Here is a 20541-nt window from a genome sequence, read left to right as displayed (position 1 = left end):
CAGACACAAGCACTCATCCGGTTTCACTGAAGCAAATACTTAACCAAATTGTGGACTCATGTCATGTTAGATTCTTTATTCCCAATTTCCTTCTAATGGCTGTTGTCATTATCTTCACATCACTAAAGACTGATTACAATTTAAATTGTGAACATTTGTACACTGACAATGCCCTTACAATTTTAGTGGTTTAGTTTCTCTTCCATGTTATGGACAAGCTTTGATTTTTCGAAAGAAATTATAACAGATCCTACCAAAATTCAGTGATACTGTTTTCACCAAGATGTTCTACTGAGGAAGAATCCTGGGATAAATCCTTGAAATATGCTAGATTACTAATCAGATTTATACTATTGAAAAACCATAATGCTATGGAACGGCATGAAACGATTTGATAGAAATATGATTTATAGTATACATACAATGCAAAGTATAGTAATTTATGTGGTTTGACTCTGCTTCTGAAATTCAGCTTACAAAATAAATTCAGGCCATTCAATTTGGGAAATATATCTATTCCAATGAATCAGAGATCATGCTCCTAATTGTAATCTGATAAGAGAGTACAAGGCTTGATGACAGAGAAGGGCAGGACAAAACTTTATCAAAATACCCTTGTCATCTCTGTAGCTGCTCCTGGAAGGACAGACAGAGAAGGAAGGAGATAGCTTTTTGATAAAACCAAGATCCACAAACGGAGCTGAATTCATATGCACAATGAAGAGTGTGGATCAATTTTCTGCTGTGTTTGTGGAAATTAAATGGCAGAAACCCATTGCAATTCCCTTTTTCTTTTGCTGTAAACCTGTGTTGATGATTTAACAAAAATAATTCCACTAGGACACTTAGTCCGGAGCTCATTTTCAAAATCAGCTCTTTCTTAAATCCACTTTACAAGTGCTTTGCTTCCATTCCTTATTTCCCTCTCCTAACACTGAACCATTTGAAAACAGCTCACATATGACTCTAAGCGTTAAAAATACATGAGAGAAACAAAGCGCAGACCACAGGCAAAATAACTTAAGGTATTTATAGTGGGTTTCACTGCGTAACATTGTCACATCACACCCTTCAGTCCTTCCACCATTTAATGAGATCATAGCAGACCTGCATCAGAACTCTATTTGTTCAGCTTTGTCCCATATTTCTTGATGGTCTTGAAAGTCTAAGAAGCTCTAATTATAGGATCCACAGCTTTGTGGAGACAGACAGCACTGGATATCCACTATCCTTCCTGTGATAAACATTTCTTGGTTTCAGTCTGAAATACTTTTAAAGTGAGCCTCCTTGATTTGAATTCCTCCGTCCCAGGATATTTGTGAAATCATGGAACATGGAAATGATCAGCCATGACCTTGATGAATGGTGAAGCACACTTGAGTAGACCAATGGTCTCATTCTGCTGCCAGTTCCTAAATTATTGGTACCACACCACCAAAGGAAGCAGTTTCTCTGCTTTCTACCCTTCTGAAATGCTTCATTGTTTTAAAGTAATGCTCAGCCTTTCAAATCCAACGATGAAAGCTGCCTGTAACAAATTGTTCTGAAATTCTTAATTTAAAATTCAACAATGGCTCCCATGGGTAAAGCAGACCCAGTGTCTTTGCAAAAAGCACTTCTTTCATGCTAATGTCAATGGTAAATCAGAAGATACCCTTTTATATACACACCATATAAAACCCAGTACACTGTTTGGCTACTGAAATATAAATGAGCTCTTCCAACCACATGAAGACATGACAAAATTCAAGATCATCATGTTTCAGTTTTCTCTGAGGCCATAGGAACTGGACACACAGTCTTGTGTGTACCAAGCTCAACTTATATCAAGTTCTCCTGAATTTTCATTAAGAATCATGGGAACAGAGTTATGTCTACACATTAACTTATAAATAGGGCCTTGGTACTCAGTTCAATCAGTGGAGATGCCTAGATAATAGAGTTTGTTACTTTGTTTATTTTTGTTGTAATTGTGTTCTTATGTAAAAAAAATTATAATTATTATTTAGTTGCTTTTTCTTGTTTATATTCTGCTATGTGGTGAAGTTTGACTATGTATAAATATGACATTGACAGGTTCTTCTTATTGAAAGACTTGGCCTACGGTATGTCATTTTATCTCTTGAGCATCTTAATAGGCTGGTAATTTTTTTGAATTTGTTGGAAATTAGTAATAGGCATTAGTAATGATCTTCCAAGAATCTCTATATTCTGGAATGGTTCCAGAGGACTGGAAAATTGCAAGTGTCACTCCACTTTTTATGAAGTAAGGGAGACAGAAGAAAGGAAATTACAGGCCATTTAGCCTAACTTCAGTGGTTGATAACACGTTGGAGTCCGTTATTAAGGAGGGGATTTCACGTTAGTTGGAGGCACATGATAAAATAGGGGGAATCTTGCCTGACAAATCTGTTGAAGTTCTTTGAGGAAATAACAGGCAGGATAGACAAAGGAGATTTAGTGGAAGTGGATGTTGTTAATTAGGATTTCCAGAAGGCCTTTGACAAGGTGCTGCACATGTGGCTGCTTTACAAGATAAGAGCCCATAGATTAACCGGAAAGATACTAGCATTGACAAAAGATTGGCTGACCGACAGGAAGCTGAGCGGGAATAAAGGGAGCCTATTCTGGTTGACTGCCGGTGACTAGTGGTGTTCCACAGGGGTTGGTACTAGGACTGCCTCTTTCACATTGTATGAAAATGGTTTGAATGATGGAATTGGTGGCTTTGAGGTCAGGTTCGCAGACAATACGAAGACAGATGGAGGAGCATGTAGTATGGAGGAAGCAGAGAGTCTGCAGAAGGACTTAGAAAGATTGGGAGAATGGGCAAAGAAGTGGCAGATGGAATATAGTGTAGGGAAATGTATGGTTATGGCACTTTGGTAGAAGGCACAAACATGTAGACTATTGTCTAAATGGGGGAAAACATTCAAAACTCAGAGGTGCAAAAAGTCTTGGGAGTCCTTGTACAGGATTCCCTAAATGATAACTTGCAGCTTGAATCAGTGGTAAGGAAGGCAAATGCAATGTTCCAATTCATTTCAAGAGGACTAGAATATTGGAGCAAGGACACAACGCTGAGGCGTTAGAAGGCACTGGTCAGACCATACTTGGAGTATTGTGAGCAGTTTTGGGCCTCTTATCTAAGAAAAGATGTGCTGGCACTAAAAAAGGTCCAGGAGGTTCACCAGAATAATTCTGGGAATGAAAGGGTTAACATATGAGGATCATTTGATGGTTCTGGACCTGTACTCACTGGAGTTTAGAAGAATGGGGAGTGTGGTGATCTCAATGAAACATATCGAATATTGTAAGGCCCAGACAGAATGGATGTGGAAAGGATGTTTCCTATGGTGGGTGAATCTAGTTCCAGAGAGCACAGCCTCAGAATAGACAGGTGTCCATTTAGAATAGCGATGAGGAGGAATTTCTTTAGCTAGAGGATGATGAATCTGTGCAATTAATTGCAATGAATGACAGTGAGTATAAACAATGAGTATATTTAAAGAAGAGGTTGATAGGTTATTGAATAGTCAGGGTGTCAAATGTTATAGTGAGAAGGCAGGAGAATGAGGTTGATGAGGGATAATAAATCAGCCAAGAAATGGTAGAACAGACTCGATGGGCTCAATGGCCTAATTTTGTTCCTATGTCTTATGGTCTTATGGAAACGTAGTGGGAATAAGTTAAGAACTACAATGGATTCATGAATTCCCTGGATAATGTGCACCGTGTATGATATGCAATTGAAAAATCAAGGAATGAAAACAGGAAAACAAAAATGGAGATGGAATTGCATGTCCAACCATCAAAGTTGAAATGGACAGGTCTTCCTCCCACTTTGCACTCCTTTCCCAGTTCTGAATTTTTTAAAAAAATGCTACTTCATACATCTGCCTTACACAACTTAACCTGTGAACAGCAGCTGTCCTGAAAGTGAACAATTGGCGAATTTCAGATTAAGAATTAAGGTTAAAAATTCCAGGATATAGAAAATGTCAATTCATCAAATACAGGCTCCTCCCACCACCACACAACTAATCCCATTTAAATTGGCTGGTTTCTGAAAGTAATCAACTGATGCACTGCTTGCAGCAACTATTACTCTTTGTCAACAGGCTATTACTTTGCAGTCGACAAGTGCTTTTGTCAAGTAGTTTCTTCAGCTGAAGAATTACTTCCATCAATCTTTGATGTATTATGACATCAACCTGTTTTCCAAATTAATGCAAAGCAAATGTCGTAGACTACACACACTGTCTGCAATGAAAGATAAAGATCCATACGCTTACTGATTCTTTTCCCTCCCCATTAGAAAATAACTTGAGGCACCATTCAGAAGTCTGGCAATTCCAGAAGAGATTACTGTAGAAACAGGCCATTCTACCCAGCTAGTCCATGCTAACACTTACACTCTGCAAATAAATCTATCTGTGTAACTTTCTAACTTTCATGTCCTGCCTCCCGTGAGATGTATAGATCTATTGAAAGGGAGGCCTTTTCTGAATTCCCTGCTGGATTTCTTGGTGAAATAGCCCGATTCACTTCACATCTATTATACACAAAATGTCATGAATTACAGAGCTAGCAGTGAGTCTGTTGCACAATGGGAGGAATAACAGTTGATATAATCAGGTGCAGGTTTGGTAAAAGAATGATTAAAATCTTTCAATTGAATCCAATTGATTGAACTAGCTCCTGTTTTTATTCTGTACAGTCCATGGCAGAGTTTTACTGTACTATGTTTATTCTGTACAGTCCATGGCAGAGTTTTACTGTACTATGTTTATTCTGTACAGTCCATGGCAGAGTTTTACTGTACTTCATGTTTATTCTGTACAGTCCATGGCAGAGTTTTACTGTACTGTTTATTCTGTACAGTCCATGGCAGAGTTTTACTGTACTGTTTATTCTGTACAGTCCATGGCAGAGTTTTACTGTACTGTTTATTCTGTACAGTCCATGGCAGAGTTTTACTGTACTATGTCTATTCTGTACAGTCCATGGCAGAGTTTTACTGTACTGTTTATTCTGTACAGTCCATGGCAGAGTTTTACTGTACTATGTTTATTCTGTACAGTCCATGGCAGAGTTTTACTGTACTATGTCTATTCTGTACAGTCCATGGCAGAGTTTTACTGTACTATGTCTATTCTGTACAGTCCATGGCAGAGTTTTACTGTACTTCATGTTTATTCTGTACAGTCCATGGCAGAGTTTTACTGTACTGTTTATTCTGTACAGTCCATGGCAGAGTTTTACTGTACTATGTTTATTCTGTACAGTCCATGGCAGAGTTTTACTGTACTATGTTTATTCTGTACAGTCCATGGCAGAGTTTTACTGTACTGTTTATTCTGTACAGTCCATGGCAGAGTTTTACTGTACTGCTTATTCTGTACAGTCCATGGCAGAGTTTTACTGTACTTTGTTTATTCTGTACAGTCCATGGCAGAGTTTTACTGTACTGTTTATTCTGTACAGTCCATGGCAGAGTTTTACTGTACTATGTTTATTCTGTACAGTCCATGGCAGAGTTTTACTGTACTGTTTATTCTGTACAGTCCATGGCAGAGTTTTACTGTACTATGTTTATTCTGTACAGTCCATGGCAGTTTTACTGTACTTCATGTTTGTTCTGTACAGTCCATGGCAGAGTTTTACTGTACTATGTTTATTCTGTACAGTCCATGGCAGAGTTTTACTGTACTTCATGTTTATTCTGTACAGTCCATGGCAGAGTTTTACTGTACTTCATGTTTATTCTGTACAGTCCATGGCAGAGTTTTACTGTACTATGTTTATTCTGTACAGTCCATGGCAGAGTTTTACTGTACTATGTTTATTCTGTACAGTCCATGGCAGAGTTTTACTGTACTGTTTATTCTGTACAGTCCATGGCAGAGTTTTACTGTACTTTGTTTATTCTGTACAGTCCATGGCAGAGTTTTATTGTACTGTTTATTCTGTACAGTCCATGGCAGAGTTTTACTGTACTATGTTTATTCTGTACAGTCCATGGCAGAGTTTTACTGTACTATGTTTATTCTGTACAGTCCATGGCAGAGTTTTACTGTACTTCATGTTTATTCTGTACAGTCCATGGCAGAGTTTTACTGTACTATGTTTATTCTGTACAGTCCATGGCAGAGTTTTACTGTACTGTTTATTCTGTACAGTCCATGGCAGAGTTTTACTGTACTGTTTATTCTGTACAGTCCATGGCAGAGTTTTACTGTACTTCATGTTTGTTCTGTACAGTCCATGGCAGAGTTTTACTGTACTATGTTTATTCTGTACAGTCCATGGCAGAGTTTTACTGTACTTCATGTTTATTCTGTACAGTCCATGGCAGTTTTACTGTACTGTTTATTCTGTACAGTCCATGGCAGAGTTTTACTGTACTATGTTTATTCTGTACAGTCCATGGCAGAGTTTTACTGTACTGTTTATTCTGTACAGTCCATGGCAGAGTTTTACTGTACTATGTTTATTCTGTACAGTCCATGGCAGAGTTTTACTGTACTATGTTTATTCTGTACAGTCCATGGCAGAGTTTTACTGTATTTCATGTTTATTCTGTACAGTCCATGGCAGAGTTTTACTGTACTGTTTATTCTGTACAGTCCATGGCAGAGTTTTACTGTACTGTTTATTCTGTACAGTCCATGGCAGAGTTTTACTGTACTATGTTTATTCTGTACAGTCCATGGCAGAGTTTTACTGTACTGTTTATTCTGTACAGTCCATGGCAGAGTTTTACTGTACTGTTTATTCTGTACAGTCCATGGCAGAGTTTTACTGTACTTTGTTTATTCCTTAACCAGAAAATGATCCAGAGAGATACTGGCATCCAGAACTTTTCATACATTTGCTGCAAAGCAAGGCACTTATTAACAACTTGAACTGCATTAGTGGATCAAAAGAGGTTGAGTTTACCTTCTGTAAGTAAAGAATCATGCCTTTGAGCACAGCGTAAAATGTTTTCCAACCTCTTTTTCCCCTGGGAGCTGCATTGACACAAAAAAAACACATGTAGGGATCAGACAGAGGAGTAAGTTTCAGAGTCAATACAAGTGCCATTGGTTTAGACTTGCCATCTTGACCAGAACGTGCTCTAGGAAGAGATTGCTCTTTCAGGAATAGTTCCATAACTTCTGTAAACAAATGGATGGTTGGAGAGTGATTTTAAAAAGTAATTGATAAGCATACAAGATTAGTTAAATAAATTACTGAAACAAACAGCTGTAAAGATATCAGTTGTCTCCCCGCAAAATTTTCAAGAATAATGCAGAGTTGGACCAAATCTAGGATTAAGACATCAAATCTAATTCTCAAAGTTATTCCATGTCTTCCCACTCACACAAGCTTATCAACATACTTTTGAGCTGCATGTTCAGAGCATCATTGCCCGTTCAAGGAGAATGGATAACACCGATCAAGAACAGCAGTTCACGCCTTTCACATAAAAGATGGGCATAACTGTAGGATGAGTATTCGCATACACTGAGCTGTGAACATAATTTACAAAGGTAATACACACAAAATGAAGAACTCAGTAGGTCAGGCAGCATCTATGGAAAAGAATAAAGAGTTGACATATCAATTATAGAAAACAAGGATCGATGGGCTAGATTACAGGATGATTCTGAATCCTATGTAATTCTGATACCTCCAATGTCTTCAGGTGACATCACACTATATACTGGGAAATCTCAATCGAAAATAACAACATATGAATTCAATGCATTGAGGACTTCCTCTAGCAGACCCTTCAAAGGAATGCATTTGTGTTTTATTGTATTGGCAAAGCACTACTACTATGTTGCAAACTTGCACATTTTTCTTCCAAAACTAGTCAGCAGTCATCCAAGTTTTTTGGTGCATAACTTATTTCCTGGCTTCTCCTCCACTCCATATATCATTTACAATGTACGCAGATAACCAAATCTACATTGATTGAAGCTACCTTGTCTCCATCCAGCAGAGTGTGGGCTTTGCTCTAATAATGGTAATGCAAAAAAATATTGATTCTCACAGAAAGTGAGCTTTGAGCATTAAAAAAAATTACAGAATGGACAGTAGCCATCTTTAGTAATTTGGCAAGGACATGAAGTATTATCTCAAAGTGTTGACCATGAGGATTCCACATCTGTGAGGGAACAGGACAGTCAATTTTGCACTCTGCATTCCCTACTCTTGCCATTCGGAAATGGTGGGCTGGAATTTAAAGAATTGGTTCAAATAAGCTGAACTAATAAGTGGAAATGCTCAGCAACTTATGCAGCGTTCATGGAGAAAGAAACAAGAGTTAATATTTCATGCTGATGACTTTTTTCTCAAAGTTTTGGGAAAAATATAGAGACAGAACAGGTATAAAAATGTGGAGAAGACAGCACCTGCATTGAGAGAAAAGCTGAGAAAACAAATCAGCTTAAAATTTGTTTCAATTTGACCCCGGTTCTAAACTGTAACATTAACTCTCACTTTCTCCGCAGATGCTGTCCGATTGCTGAGCAGTTTTGCATTTTTATACCTTTAATTCAGAATCACAGGTAATTATACTACAGTTGGCACTGTTGAAAATGTCAAAGTGTGATTTATTAAGTAAAGCAGAACTGGGATGTGCAGGGGAACCCTGGGTTCCAAATATGAGTGGGTTTAAAGGTGAAAGTGGGAAAGGAGGAGGACACCAGCCAAGGATGTCACCCGTTAGCTTGATGCAAGATGATGAAAAATTATCTTCTTCAAATTTTCCAAAATATATTTCTTTTGTGGACTTCCAGCATCTACTGTCCCAGGTGTCTCCAAATGTATGGTCTTCTCTGCTTTGTCTATTATTTCAAATTTAAAGAACCCAGTGGAAAAAAAATAAACAAACTAGAGTCATAGAATCATACAGCACAGAAAAAAAGGCCCTTTTGCCTAACTCGTCCATGCCAATCAAGTTCACTACCTGAGCTGTATCTGTGTCCCATTTGTCAGTGTTAAAAAGAAATTCAACGTGCTTGCAAAGGCAGAGGTTATGATGATTCTGTGCTGAGCAGACATATTGCTCTCTGATACATCCTCATTAATATTCCAACATCCCAATCACAGCATTTTACAGTCACATGGTATCGTATCAATTTCTAAATTGAGGACTATCCATGTGCAATGGGTACATTTTATTGCATTTATTGCTGGAATTGCTTATACTTCATAATGTATGTTTGAAGATCTTGACATAACTTCTTGTCTCTGTGGAATTACTGTATATTGCTATGGGAGACAGATTCTTCAAAATCCTTTTTATTGCTTTCCACATCCACAGACAAAAATAATAAAGCAGCAGAAAACTTCACGAGGACAATTTGTGCTTCAACTAGAAACTTTTTAGCTTATAGCTCTTCATGAAATCAAGTGTCTTCCTGACTGTATACGTGATGAAGGATGACTGCCTTTATATTTATGTTGCTAGCGAAATGGTAACCACAACCATGGAGTATCATATTATATGACATCGATGCAGACTACAGGTACCTTGTATGCTATAATAAAGTCACTTCGTATTGTAAAAACGACTTAATGAAGAGTGTAAGTAATTTGTCGGAACACTGATTTCAAATTATTCTTCCTTTTGTTTGGTTACATATTCCATGGAGAAAGAACTACTTAAAGCAAGAAAGTGAATATCTTATGCAGATTTACTATTAATGGGCAGCCACACAGGGACAGGTTTTTCTAAATAAGTTGACTTTTTCCCCCCAGAGTGTGCAGTTTCCCCTTCATAAGCAAGCCAACATGGAAAGACAAGGGTTTGTAAATGCTGAAACCTCATTTAAGGTAAACAGGAAAAGAATAAGTGGGAAAGTCATGGGATTTTACCCATTTTTAAACAATAGGGTGTTGGTGGAAGTAGATGTCAAAAGAATATTATATCTGCTTGAAAAGAAACAATGGGGAGATAAAAATGTATTATGCAATTGGATAAGTTTTTCAAAGAATCAGCACAGGGACATCTCTGTTTCTTCTATAATTGTATGATTCATTGACTTTATGCCTCGCAGAAATGATCTATGCTAAGGAAAACATAAGCTAATCCTACCAGGACTTACAATTTCTCAAAAACATTCTGGCTTCTTAATCCTCTCCCGGGGAGGAAGCAAATCACTTTTAATACTGACACAGCATAAAGGTAAGCAATGAAATAGGAACGGAGGAAGAACCTCTAGTCAGGACTCACTTTTTTTTCCATCCATATCTGCATGAATTTTTCGAGAGAGAAAGCCAGTTTTGTACGTTTTAGCATTGGGGTCCTGTGGAATGTCAAGGAACGGATTAGTACCAGAACCAATACGATTGCTGGTCTTGGATCCAGCATTATCTGTCTTGTCATTAGCAAGCTCAGAGAGAGATTTCCTCAACTCTTCTTCATTTCTGGAGGAAGACAAAAGTGAGAGAGAAAAAAGATATTTGTAAAGTGAATTGTGCAATACTTATCAAACTACTTCACTCTGCCAAATAATAGATAAAAATGTATGGTTCTAGGCCCAAGGAAAATGGATATTTTACATATTCTTTGAAGAAGCTAGGGTAAACTTTTCCTGCATGTGCTCACTGGATGTTAAAAGCAAAATACAATAAATGCTAGTCGGCTGGTGGCGTAGTGGGATCAGTGTCGGACTTTGGAGCGAAGGCTCCTACGTTCGAATCCAGCCAGCTCCCTTGCATGCTTTCCATTCAAGCTGGGTTGAGCATCGAGCTAGCTACTCGGCCTCGTAAAAATAAGAAAGCCTGCTAAAAAAAAAAACACCATCATGACAGCGTCCCGATGACTCCACTCGGAGTTAAGGGCTTTCTATTTCTATTCCTACAATAAATGCTGAAAAGCTGAAATACAAGCAGAAAGTGCTAGAAACACACAGCATGCCAGATAACATGTGTGGGGCAGAATAGTAAATTTCTTGGTAGCTTAGTTTTTCTCTCTCCGTAGATGCTGCCTAACACACTGGGGGTTCATAGCAGTTTCTGCTGTAAACGATTACTGCAAAGTTATCCAAAAGGAATGTGGATCCAGCATGTAAACAAGGTTACTTTTTATTGTTTACTAGTGAAGCAAAATCGGTCATATAGGATAGCCTCCCAGGATTTGAGTACTGACATTCCAATTAACTAGTTTATAGGAAGAAATTGGGCTTTGCAAACCATCAATACCAGTCTAGGAATTTCAGGTGGTACACTGAATTTCTGTTATTTTCTCACTAACTTGTCACAAAAATATTTCTATTAGGTATGTGAAAGAACTGCAAAGTTGGATGAATAATTTTCACATATTTAATCTAATTTCTAATAACAAAGAGGACAACCACTGACATTCTGACTCCTGTACTTAATGACTGTGCCCATCTTGCCAGGGGGGAAAAGAGTTGGGAGTAGCAGCCATCATTTATAATTAATTTATTAGTAACTTCTTTTGCTGCAAGTAATTCCAGTGTCAAGAAAATGGCTGACTTGTCTGGCTTTTGTGTTGTACAAATGCATGGGCACTCTCTAGGGAGTAGCATCATGGGATATGGGGTTGGTGCACGGAAGTGTCACGGAGGAAAAAGATCAGTCATGATCTTATGCATTGATAGAGCAGGCATGAAGGGCCAAATAGCCGATTCACACTTGTACTTATTACATTCTCCGATGGCTCTTAGTTTTATCCGTAATAGAAGATCAGGGATTGGAGGTCAAATAATGTTGACAGGACAGTACAAATATTTTCAAGGCACATATATTTTGCCTTTTCTACATCTGGTGTTAAGCCCCAATTTAACAGCGAATTTGGGGCAGGTTCTATGGCAATATGACACGTTCAAACTATAATTACCCTACAATAGAGAACATAAACAGATGTATGCAGATACCTTCACACATCATACATATTTATCTTAACAGTGTTCACCAATTAGCACAATAGTTAGTGGTACTTTACATGGAATAATGCTAAAGACCAAACACAGCCATATATATAAAATAGTATTTCTAGAAGGAATTAGAATGTGAATCAGCTTAAACACAAATAAATCTGCAGATGCTGGAAATCCAAGCAACACACAAAAAATGATGGAGGAACTCAGCAGGCCAGGCAGCATCTATGGAAAAGAGTAAACAGTCGGCATTTCTAGCCGACAACCTTCATCCAGTCCTGATCATCCAGCTTATGTTTTCAAACTAATGGATACGCTTTGATATGATTTAATAAAACACTTTCATTTCCCTTTCATTAACTTGAATGAGCCTTTACATATTGTTGAAGCAGCTCTTTAGCCAACCAAAGATGAAACAAACATCTAAGTTACCACTTGATGAACTATCATTTTCAATGGTTTCATGGTGCATTAGGTAATAGGAAATGGCATCCTTTCAGAGGCAGGGATAACACACTGGCATTTTGCAGCACCTTTTACATCCTCCCCAGCTGTTTCACAACCAATGGAACCTAACTCCTGCAGATTTCATGTAGCAAGTACCAGCAAATAGCAGCATGATGATGTTCAGATCATCTGCTTTATTGATTCCAATGGGGATAAATACTGGCTGGATATTAGAGCCAATTCCCATATAAAACCATAGCTACTTAATCCTGACATAACACATAGTGCTAATGTCTGCACCAAAAAGTCTGCACCTTCAATGGTGAAACACTTTTTTTTGCACTGCACTGAGGAGTCAGCCTGATTTCTTTGCTCAAGCCTTCTGCACAGATCCTTCTGACTCAAGCCTGAGGGAACCATAGTATGCTCTCTGGTGCCATATCAAGGCAAATGGTGTTTTTACTAATTACTCTAAACAGTGTTATTTATTTTAAGGAAATAAATGTGCATCAAGTTTTAGCAACGTAAACCAATTAAACTAGGGGTATAAATACTCCTTCATAAGGCTGATGGAATCTGTAATGAGCTATTGATAAGTTAGAAGATTGGCGGTAGATGAAGTTCCATATTAATAAGTACAAAGTGATTCATTTCAGTTAAAAATAAAATTGCATTAAATATTCACTCATTAGAAGTAAGCTCAGGATTGCACTGGTGTATGAGGTACAAGCTCGTGGGATGTTAAAGGCGACACCTCACGATTCTTTGTTAAGATGTTCGTGTTGCAAATGTATGTTTTTCAACACTGGATGCCCTGTCGAATAAACAATGGCTTAGTCAGTAACTTCAGAGAGCATTTACAATTCAGGCGCATTGCTTGGGTCAGGAATTGTATACAGCCCTAACCAAGAGAGGCCATTTGTGCTCCTGAAAGAAAGTTAAAAAAAAACAACTTATAATGTGCCTATGTAAAATCCTGACATCCTCAGTTGGATTACTGTGTGTTCTACTGCACTGTGAAAACATGACAACTTAGCAGAAGGTCTATACTGGACCACTAAAATGCTACCTGTATTGAGGAAATACAAATAGTTCAGGCTCACGAGGTTTGGGAAGGTTATTGGCAGTCACTCAGGTGGACAATTTAATGGACAAGTCATTTCCTCTGGAAGACATCAGTAAAGTTACTCAAAATCCTCCACACATTTAATGTGAAAACTTCCCCATGTTACATGTCAAAAGTTTATCAGAAACTGTGTGACAAATAATAGTGTTGATGTTTCTGCTCTGGTTCATCTGAACTCAGGCACAATAAAATAATTTTTATGCAAACCCTCTGCTTCAATAAAAGCAAATAGATAATTCAATGGAACAGACTCCCTGGGGAGATGATGGAAATGGTTATAATTGATTCCATCAAATACAAATTACATTGATTTCTGTAAGGAAACAAATTTTTCGTTGCAGTCTGAAAAATTTGAGATGTGATGTGTGACAAGCATGATGTATCTTAGCAAAAGAAGACGTAGCAAAATAACAAATCTGTTCCTCCTTCCATAGATGATGCTGATCTGCTGAGTGTTACCAGAATTTTCTGGTTTTACTTCAGATTCCAGCAGCTAAAGTTTTTTTTTGCTTAAATTTGCATTTATTCATAGAAGATTAAAAGGGAGGGAAGAAAAAAGACTGCACTACGGCTTAGATAGTGGAGGAAAAAATTCTCATTATGCTTAAAATGTTCCTGCAAAAACACTTCTAGAACCAAATCCTGCAAGACCTGGGGAGCAATGTTAACTTCATGTCCATTTTTAGCTAGCATGCTAAATGACTTCCTCTGCTGAAAATCTCTATAAATCTATAAAGGTTAGCAGATCGGGTAGAACATTTGATTTCTGGAGTCATGGCTTTCCAAGTTCTCTATTTTTTTCTTGCCACCTGTCCAGGTTTGCTATAGACTAATTGATAGAGATTTTTTTCTACAATTTGTCCATGTGTCTAAGATCCTCATAGCATACTACCAGGTACAGTGCCACTACTTCAGTACCTTTCTCAGGCTCCTGAACTAATAACAATTTTGGAATACCTCACAGAATTGCGACCCTGACAGTGAAAGGCAGCAACTCACTAATCTGAATGACAATTAGGGAATTGTCAATGCATGGAAACCTAGCCAATACATTCACATCCTAAGAATTGGCACAAAGTTGCACAACATACCCTGCGTTACAAAGTGATTGTGTTCCTAGTAAACCACGTGTAACTATTTTCTGTAAGGTGGAGCCTCTTTTTTTTCTATTGAATCCAATGTTATAAGGGGAGAAATGTTCCTATGGCAAGTTTATCTCTCAAAAGTAATACCCTGATGTTGTGCATTCTATATCAAGGAAATTCTGAGAATATTACAGGCAGAAGAGTTAGGATTATTGTTTTAATTATCTACGAGGGGTGATTAATAAGTTCGTGGCCTAAGATAGAAGGAGTCCATTTTAGAAAACCTAGCGTATTTATTTTTCCTACATTTACACACTTAGTCCAGCAGTCGTGGAGCATACGGATCCCCTCTTTGTAGAAGTCAGCGTCTTAGACCTCCAGAAAATGGTCCACAGCAGGGGTGATTGATAAGTTCGTGTCCTAAGGTAGAAGAGGGTGAGTTACTAACTTCAAACTTTCTGCATTTTCACTCAAAGAGTTGAACTGCACGTGCATGTAACAAGAGCTGTATAACTCATCTCCTTCTACCTTAGGCCACAAACTTATCAATTACCCCTGCTGTGGACCACCTGGAGGTCTAAGATGCTCTCGTTTACATGTATGTACAGTTGAACTCCTTGAGTGATAATGCAGAAAGTTTGAAGTTAATAACTCATCTCCTCTACCTTAGGCCACAAACTTATCAACCACCCCTGCTGTGGACCACTTCTACAAAGAAGGGATCCGTATGCTCCATGACCGCTGAACTAAATGTGTACATGTAGGAGGGGCTATGTTGAAAAAATAAATGTGCTAGATTTTCTAAAATTGACTCCTTCTACCTTAGGCCACAAACTTATCAATCACCCTCGTAGAAATGGATGTTAAAGTATTGTATAACTATGGATAGAATAGATTGCCTTGTCAGTTCCGAAGCAAACCCCTTAAATGGTCTCCTGCTGTGAACTGAAAGCCTGTGATCACTGCTAGTTCAGTTTTCTGTATCCATTTTGTACTTATTGATTTTTTTGTTGATTCATTCACATTATATTATATAATAACTATATGCCAATTAATCTACCACTTACATCATCAGAAAAGTGCTGGGATCCGTGGCTCAGAAAGGAGTAGCAAGACATTTAGAAAATCATGATATAATCAAGCAAGATCAACAGGAAAGAGAATCCATTTGATTTTGTTAATAGTGTTAATTAAGGATGCAAGAATTGATGTGGCTAAATGGGTATCAGTAAGTGTAGTGTAATTTGATTTCCAAAAGGCATTTGATACAGTGTCATATAAGAGGTCACCACAGAAACTCATGCCATTGGAGCTAATACAGAGAATTAGCAAAAAACAAGAAGAAAACAGAGTCAAGGTAAAAGGGACATCTTCAAATTGGCAAGCTGTAACTAAAGGGCAGCAGAGAATGCAGTTGTGAGAACGATTCTGAGAGTCTGCAGTTGGACGAGGTCGATAGGTAGGTGTGTGGGAGAAGGTTGGCATATGGAGTGCTATGTGATGAGGTACAAGGTTGCGCACTCTGGCAGGAAGAATAGAAAAACAAAATATTGTTTAAATGGAGGGATGTGACAGAATGCTGCAGCACAGGGGACCTAAATCTCTTCAGACATGAAATATAGAACGTTAGCATGCAGGTCAACAAATAATCAGGAAAGCAACAGACTGGTTAGAGACCAAAAGTAGAGAAATCTTTACTAATACAGTACAGGGAGCTGGGAAGGCTGTATCAGATTAATGAGTACAATCTTGGGTCACTTTATTTCCGAAAGAATTGGAGGGAGTTTGATCAGATGTCCTAGAATGAGGGGGTTGTCTTATGAAAGGAGCTTGATCAAGGCGGGCCTATATTCACTAGAGTTCCAACAAAAGTCAAGTCACGTTTAACGGTGTTAAAAGTTCATGCAAAGTCACAAATAGAATGGTTGTGTGTGGTGGTAATAATCTTCTGAGGTGTGCCTATTTCAATGCAAGGAGTGTTGTGGGGAAGGCTGATGAGCTGAGGGCGTGGATTAACACATGGAATTACAACATTATAGCCATCAGTGAAACTTGGCTACAGGAAGGGCAGGACTGGCAGTTTAATGTTCCAGGGTTCCAATGTTTCAGACGTGATAGAGGCAGAGGAATGAAGGGTGGCGGGGGCGGGGGCGGGTGGCATTGCTAGTCAGGGAAAATGTTACCGTAGTGCTCAGGCAGGACAGATTAGAGGGCTTGTCTACCGAGACCATATGCTTGGAGCTGAGAAATAGGAAAGGTACGACCACATTAATGTATTATAGACCACCCAATAGTCAGCAAGAATTGGAGGAGCAAATCTGCAGAGAGATAGCAGACAACTGCAGGAAACATAAAGTTGTGATAGCAGGGGATTTTAATTTTCCACATATTAATTGGGATTCCCATAATGTTAAAGGTCTAGATGGGTTAGAGTTTGTAAAGTGTGTTCAGGAAAGTTTTCTAAATCAATATATAGAGGTACCAACTAGAGAGGGTGCAATATTAGATCTCCTATTAGGAAATGAGTTAGGACAGGTGGCAGAAGTGTGTGTAGGGGAACACTTTGGTTCCAGTGATCATAACACCATTAGTTTCAACTTGATCATGGATAAAGATAGATCTGGTCCTCAGGTTGAAGTTCCAAACTGGAAAATGGCCAAATATGAAAAAATGAGAAAGGATCTGAAAAGCGTGAATTGGGACACGTTGTTCTTTGGCAAGGATGTGATTGGTAAGTAGGAGGCCTTCAAAGGAGAAATTTTGAGAGTGCAGAGTTTGTATGTTCCTGTCAGGATTAAAGGCAAAGTGAATAAGAATAAGGAACCTTGGTTCTCAAGGGATATTGCAACTCTGATAAAGAAGAAGAGAGAGATGTATGACACGTATAGGAAACAGGGAGCAAATAAGGTGCCTGAGGAGTATAAAAAGTGCAAAAAAAATACTTAAGAAAGAAATTAGGAGGGCTAAAAGAAGACATGAGGTTGCTTTGGCAGTCAAGGTGAAGGATAATCCAAAGAGCTTCTACGGGTATATTAAGAGCAAAAGGATAGTAAGGGATAAAATTGGTCCTCTTGAAGATCAGAGTGGTTGGCTATGTATGGAACCAAAAGAAATGGGGGAGATCGTAAATGGGTTTTTTGTGTCTGTATTTACTAAGGAAACTGGCATGGAGTCAATGGAAATAAGGCAAACAAGTAGTGAGGTCAGGGAACCTATACAGATTGAAGAGGAGGAGGTGCTTGCTATCTTGAGGCAAATCAGAGTAGATAAATCCCCAGGATCTGACAGGGTATTCCCTCAGACCTTGAAGGAGACTAGTGTTGAAATTGCAGGGGCACTGGCAGATATATTAAAATGTCAGTATCTATGGGTGAGGTGCCGGAGGATTGGAGGATAGCTCATTTTGTTCCATTGTTTAAAAAAGGCTCTAAAAGTAATCCAGGAAATTATAGGTCAGTAAGTTTGATGTCAGTAGTAGGTAAATTATTGGAAGGAGTACTAAGAGATAGGACCTACAAGTATTTGGATAGACAGGGACTTATTAGGGAGAGTCAACATGGCCTTGTGTGTGGTAGGTCATGTTTAACAAATCTATTAGAGTTTTTTGAGGAGGTTACCAGCAAAGTGAATGAAGGGAAGGCAGTGGATGTTGTCTACATGGACTGCAGTAAGGCCTTTGACAAGGTCCTGCATGGGAGGTTAGTTAGGAAAATTCAGTCGCTTGGTATACATGGAGAGGTAGTAAATTGGATTAGACATTGGCTCAATGGAAGAAGCCAGAGAGTGGTAGTGGAGGATTGCTTCTCTGAGTGGAGGCCTATGATTAGTGGTGTGCCACAGGGATCAGTGCTGGGTCCATTGTTATTTGTCATCTATATCAATGACTTGGATGATAATGTGGTAAACTGGATCAGCAAATTTGCTGATGATACAAAGATTGGAGGTGTAGTGGACAGTGAGGAAGGTTTTCAAAGCTTGCAGAGGGAGTTGGACCAGCTAGAAAAATGGGCTGAAAAATGGCAGATGGAGTTTAATACAGACAAGTGTGAGGTATTGCACTTTGGAGGGACAAACCAAGGTAGAACATACAAGGTAAATGGTAGGGCACTGAGGAGTGCAGTAGGACAGAGGGATCTGGGAATACAGATACAAATTTCCCTAAAAGTGGCATCACAGGTAGATAGGGTCGTAAAGAGAGCCTTTGGTACATTGGCCTTTATAAATCAAAGTATTGAATATAAGAGTTGGAATGTTATGGTGAGGTTGTATAAGGCACTGGTGAGGCTGAATTTGAAGTATTGTGTGCAGTTTTGGTCACCAAATTACAGGAAGGATATTAATAAGGTCGAAAGAGTGCAGAGAAGGTTTACAAGGATGTTGCCGGGACTTGAGAAAGTGAGTTACAGAGAAAGGTTGAACAGGTTAGGACTTTATTCCCTGGAGCATAGAAGAATGAGGTGAGATTTGATGGAGGTATATAAAATTATAATGGGTATAGATAGAGTGAATGCAAGCAGGCTTTTTCCACTGAGGCTAGGGGAGAAAATAAACAGAGGACATGGGTTAAGGGTGAAGGGGGAAAAGTTTAAAGGCAACATTGGGGAGACTTCTTCACACAGAGAGTGGTGGGAGTGTGGAATAAGCTGACAGATGAAGTGGTAAATGCGGGCTCACTTTTAACATTTAAGGAAAACTCAGACAGGTACATGGATGAGAGGTGTATGGAGGGATATGGTCCAGGTGCAGGTCAGTGGGATTAGGCAGAAAAATGGTTCGGCACAGCCAAGAAGGGGCAAAAGGGCTGCTTCTGTGCTGTAATGTTCTATGTTTCTATTGTCATGTGCACAATTGCAGTGAAGTAGAAGAACAATGAAAATCATGCTCACAGTAACATCACAGGTTGCAGATATAGACAACACACAAACTATATTATACAAGACAGTGAAAGGGGAAGGGAATAAAAGATTGTGCAAAAACAAGATCTTAGAACAAGGACAAAGACACAATCAAAGACAAGGCATGATAGAACAATAGGTAGTCCATAATGCTCTGTCAAGGTTGGATTAGAGTTGTCCAGGTAGCTTCAAGAACCTGATGGTTATGAGAAAGTACCTATTCCTGAACCTGTGAATTCAGTGATCTTACTAAAATATAACATTTCAGGCACTCTTGATCAGGTAAAGGCTCAGAAATACTTCCCCTTATGGAGAGATCTAGAACTATGGAGATAGTTTCATGGAAAAGGGTTGCTCATTAAAGACTGAGATGAGAATCAATTTCATATCTTAGTGATTCATGAGCTCTATTTCAGGAGTTTGTAAGGGGTGAGTCACTGAATATATTTAAGTTTGAGATGAGTTTTTGCACATTAGGGATTGTGAAGAACAGGGTAGGCACGTGAGCCCATGTAACCTAACAACTGCTCTGGTTCATTTAGTTCTAATTCTGACCTCTTGAGTACGCCCAGCATTGGTGACCGTTAGTTCCAAATGTGCTGGCCATAAACTTCTGAACCCTCCCATTCCATCATTCTGCTCTTCTTTAAGACATTCCTTAAAACCAGCTCCTATATGTCACTGTGTCAGATTTTGTTTGACTCTTTATTTACAGTGAAATACAAAGAGCTTGTAGTTCTGCTCAGATAGAAGGAGCTGGAGCTTTGTTAACAGATGGTACTTTGGAATGGCCAACACTCCGCAACTCCTGTTAATTTACTCTAGTGGGAAGCAAATTTCTTTCTTGGTAAAACAAAGCAGAAGAAGTTTTGTTTAGGCTTTCAGCCTTATTGGTGTCGTGGGTTGATAATTGCATTGGCTATTTGCTCCAAATGAGTTCTACCTTTCTCACAATCACATAATTAGAAACAATTAAGTACAGAACTCCAATTTACAATCTCATTATCTTCAAGAAATGCACCTTCAAGATTATGCTGCAGAGCCAATACAATTTATCAACAAGCTGCAGACATCTACGTGCATGGACA

At 38.6% G+C, this 20541-nt stretch overlaps 1 protein-coding gene across 8 annotated transcripts in view; it reads right to left on the bottom strand.

The window, feature by feature from the left end:
- The window catches only part of psd3l (pleckstrin and Sec7 domain containing 3, like), a 532485-nt gene that overhangs the window by 43886 nt on the left and 468058 nt on the right, over positions 1 to 20541 (bottom strand). For all 8 annotated transcript variants that reach the window (XM_072256350.1, XM_072256351.1, XM_072256352.1 and 5 more), the window contains 2 exons: positions 10229 to 10422; positions 6943 to 7013 (listed from right to left, as the gene is read on the bottom strand). In XM_072256350.1, coding sequence (XP_072112451.1) covers positions 6943 to 7013; positions 10229 to 10422 — 265 coding nt within the window. The remainder of the gene's footprint in view (positions 1 to 6942; positions 7014 to 10228; positions 10423 to 20541) is intronic.

Source organism: Mobula birostris, chromosome 4 (assembly GCF_030028105.1).
Source record: "Mobula birostris isolate sMobBir1 chromosome 4, sMobBir1.hap1, whole genome shotgun sequence".
NCBI classification, from domain to species: domain Eukaryota; kingdom Metazoa; phylum Chordata; class Chondrichthyes; order Myliobatiformes; family Myliobatidae; genus Mobula; species Mobula birostris.
This window is presented reverse-complemented; position numbering and strand designations above follow the sequence as displayed.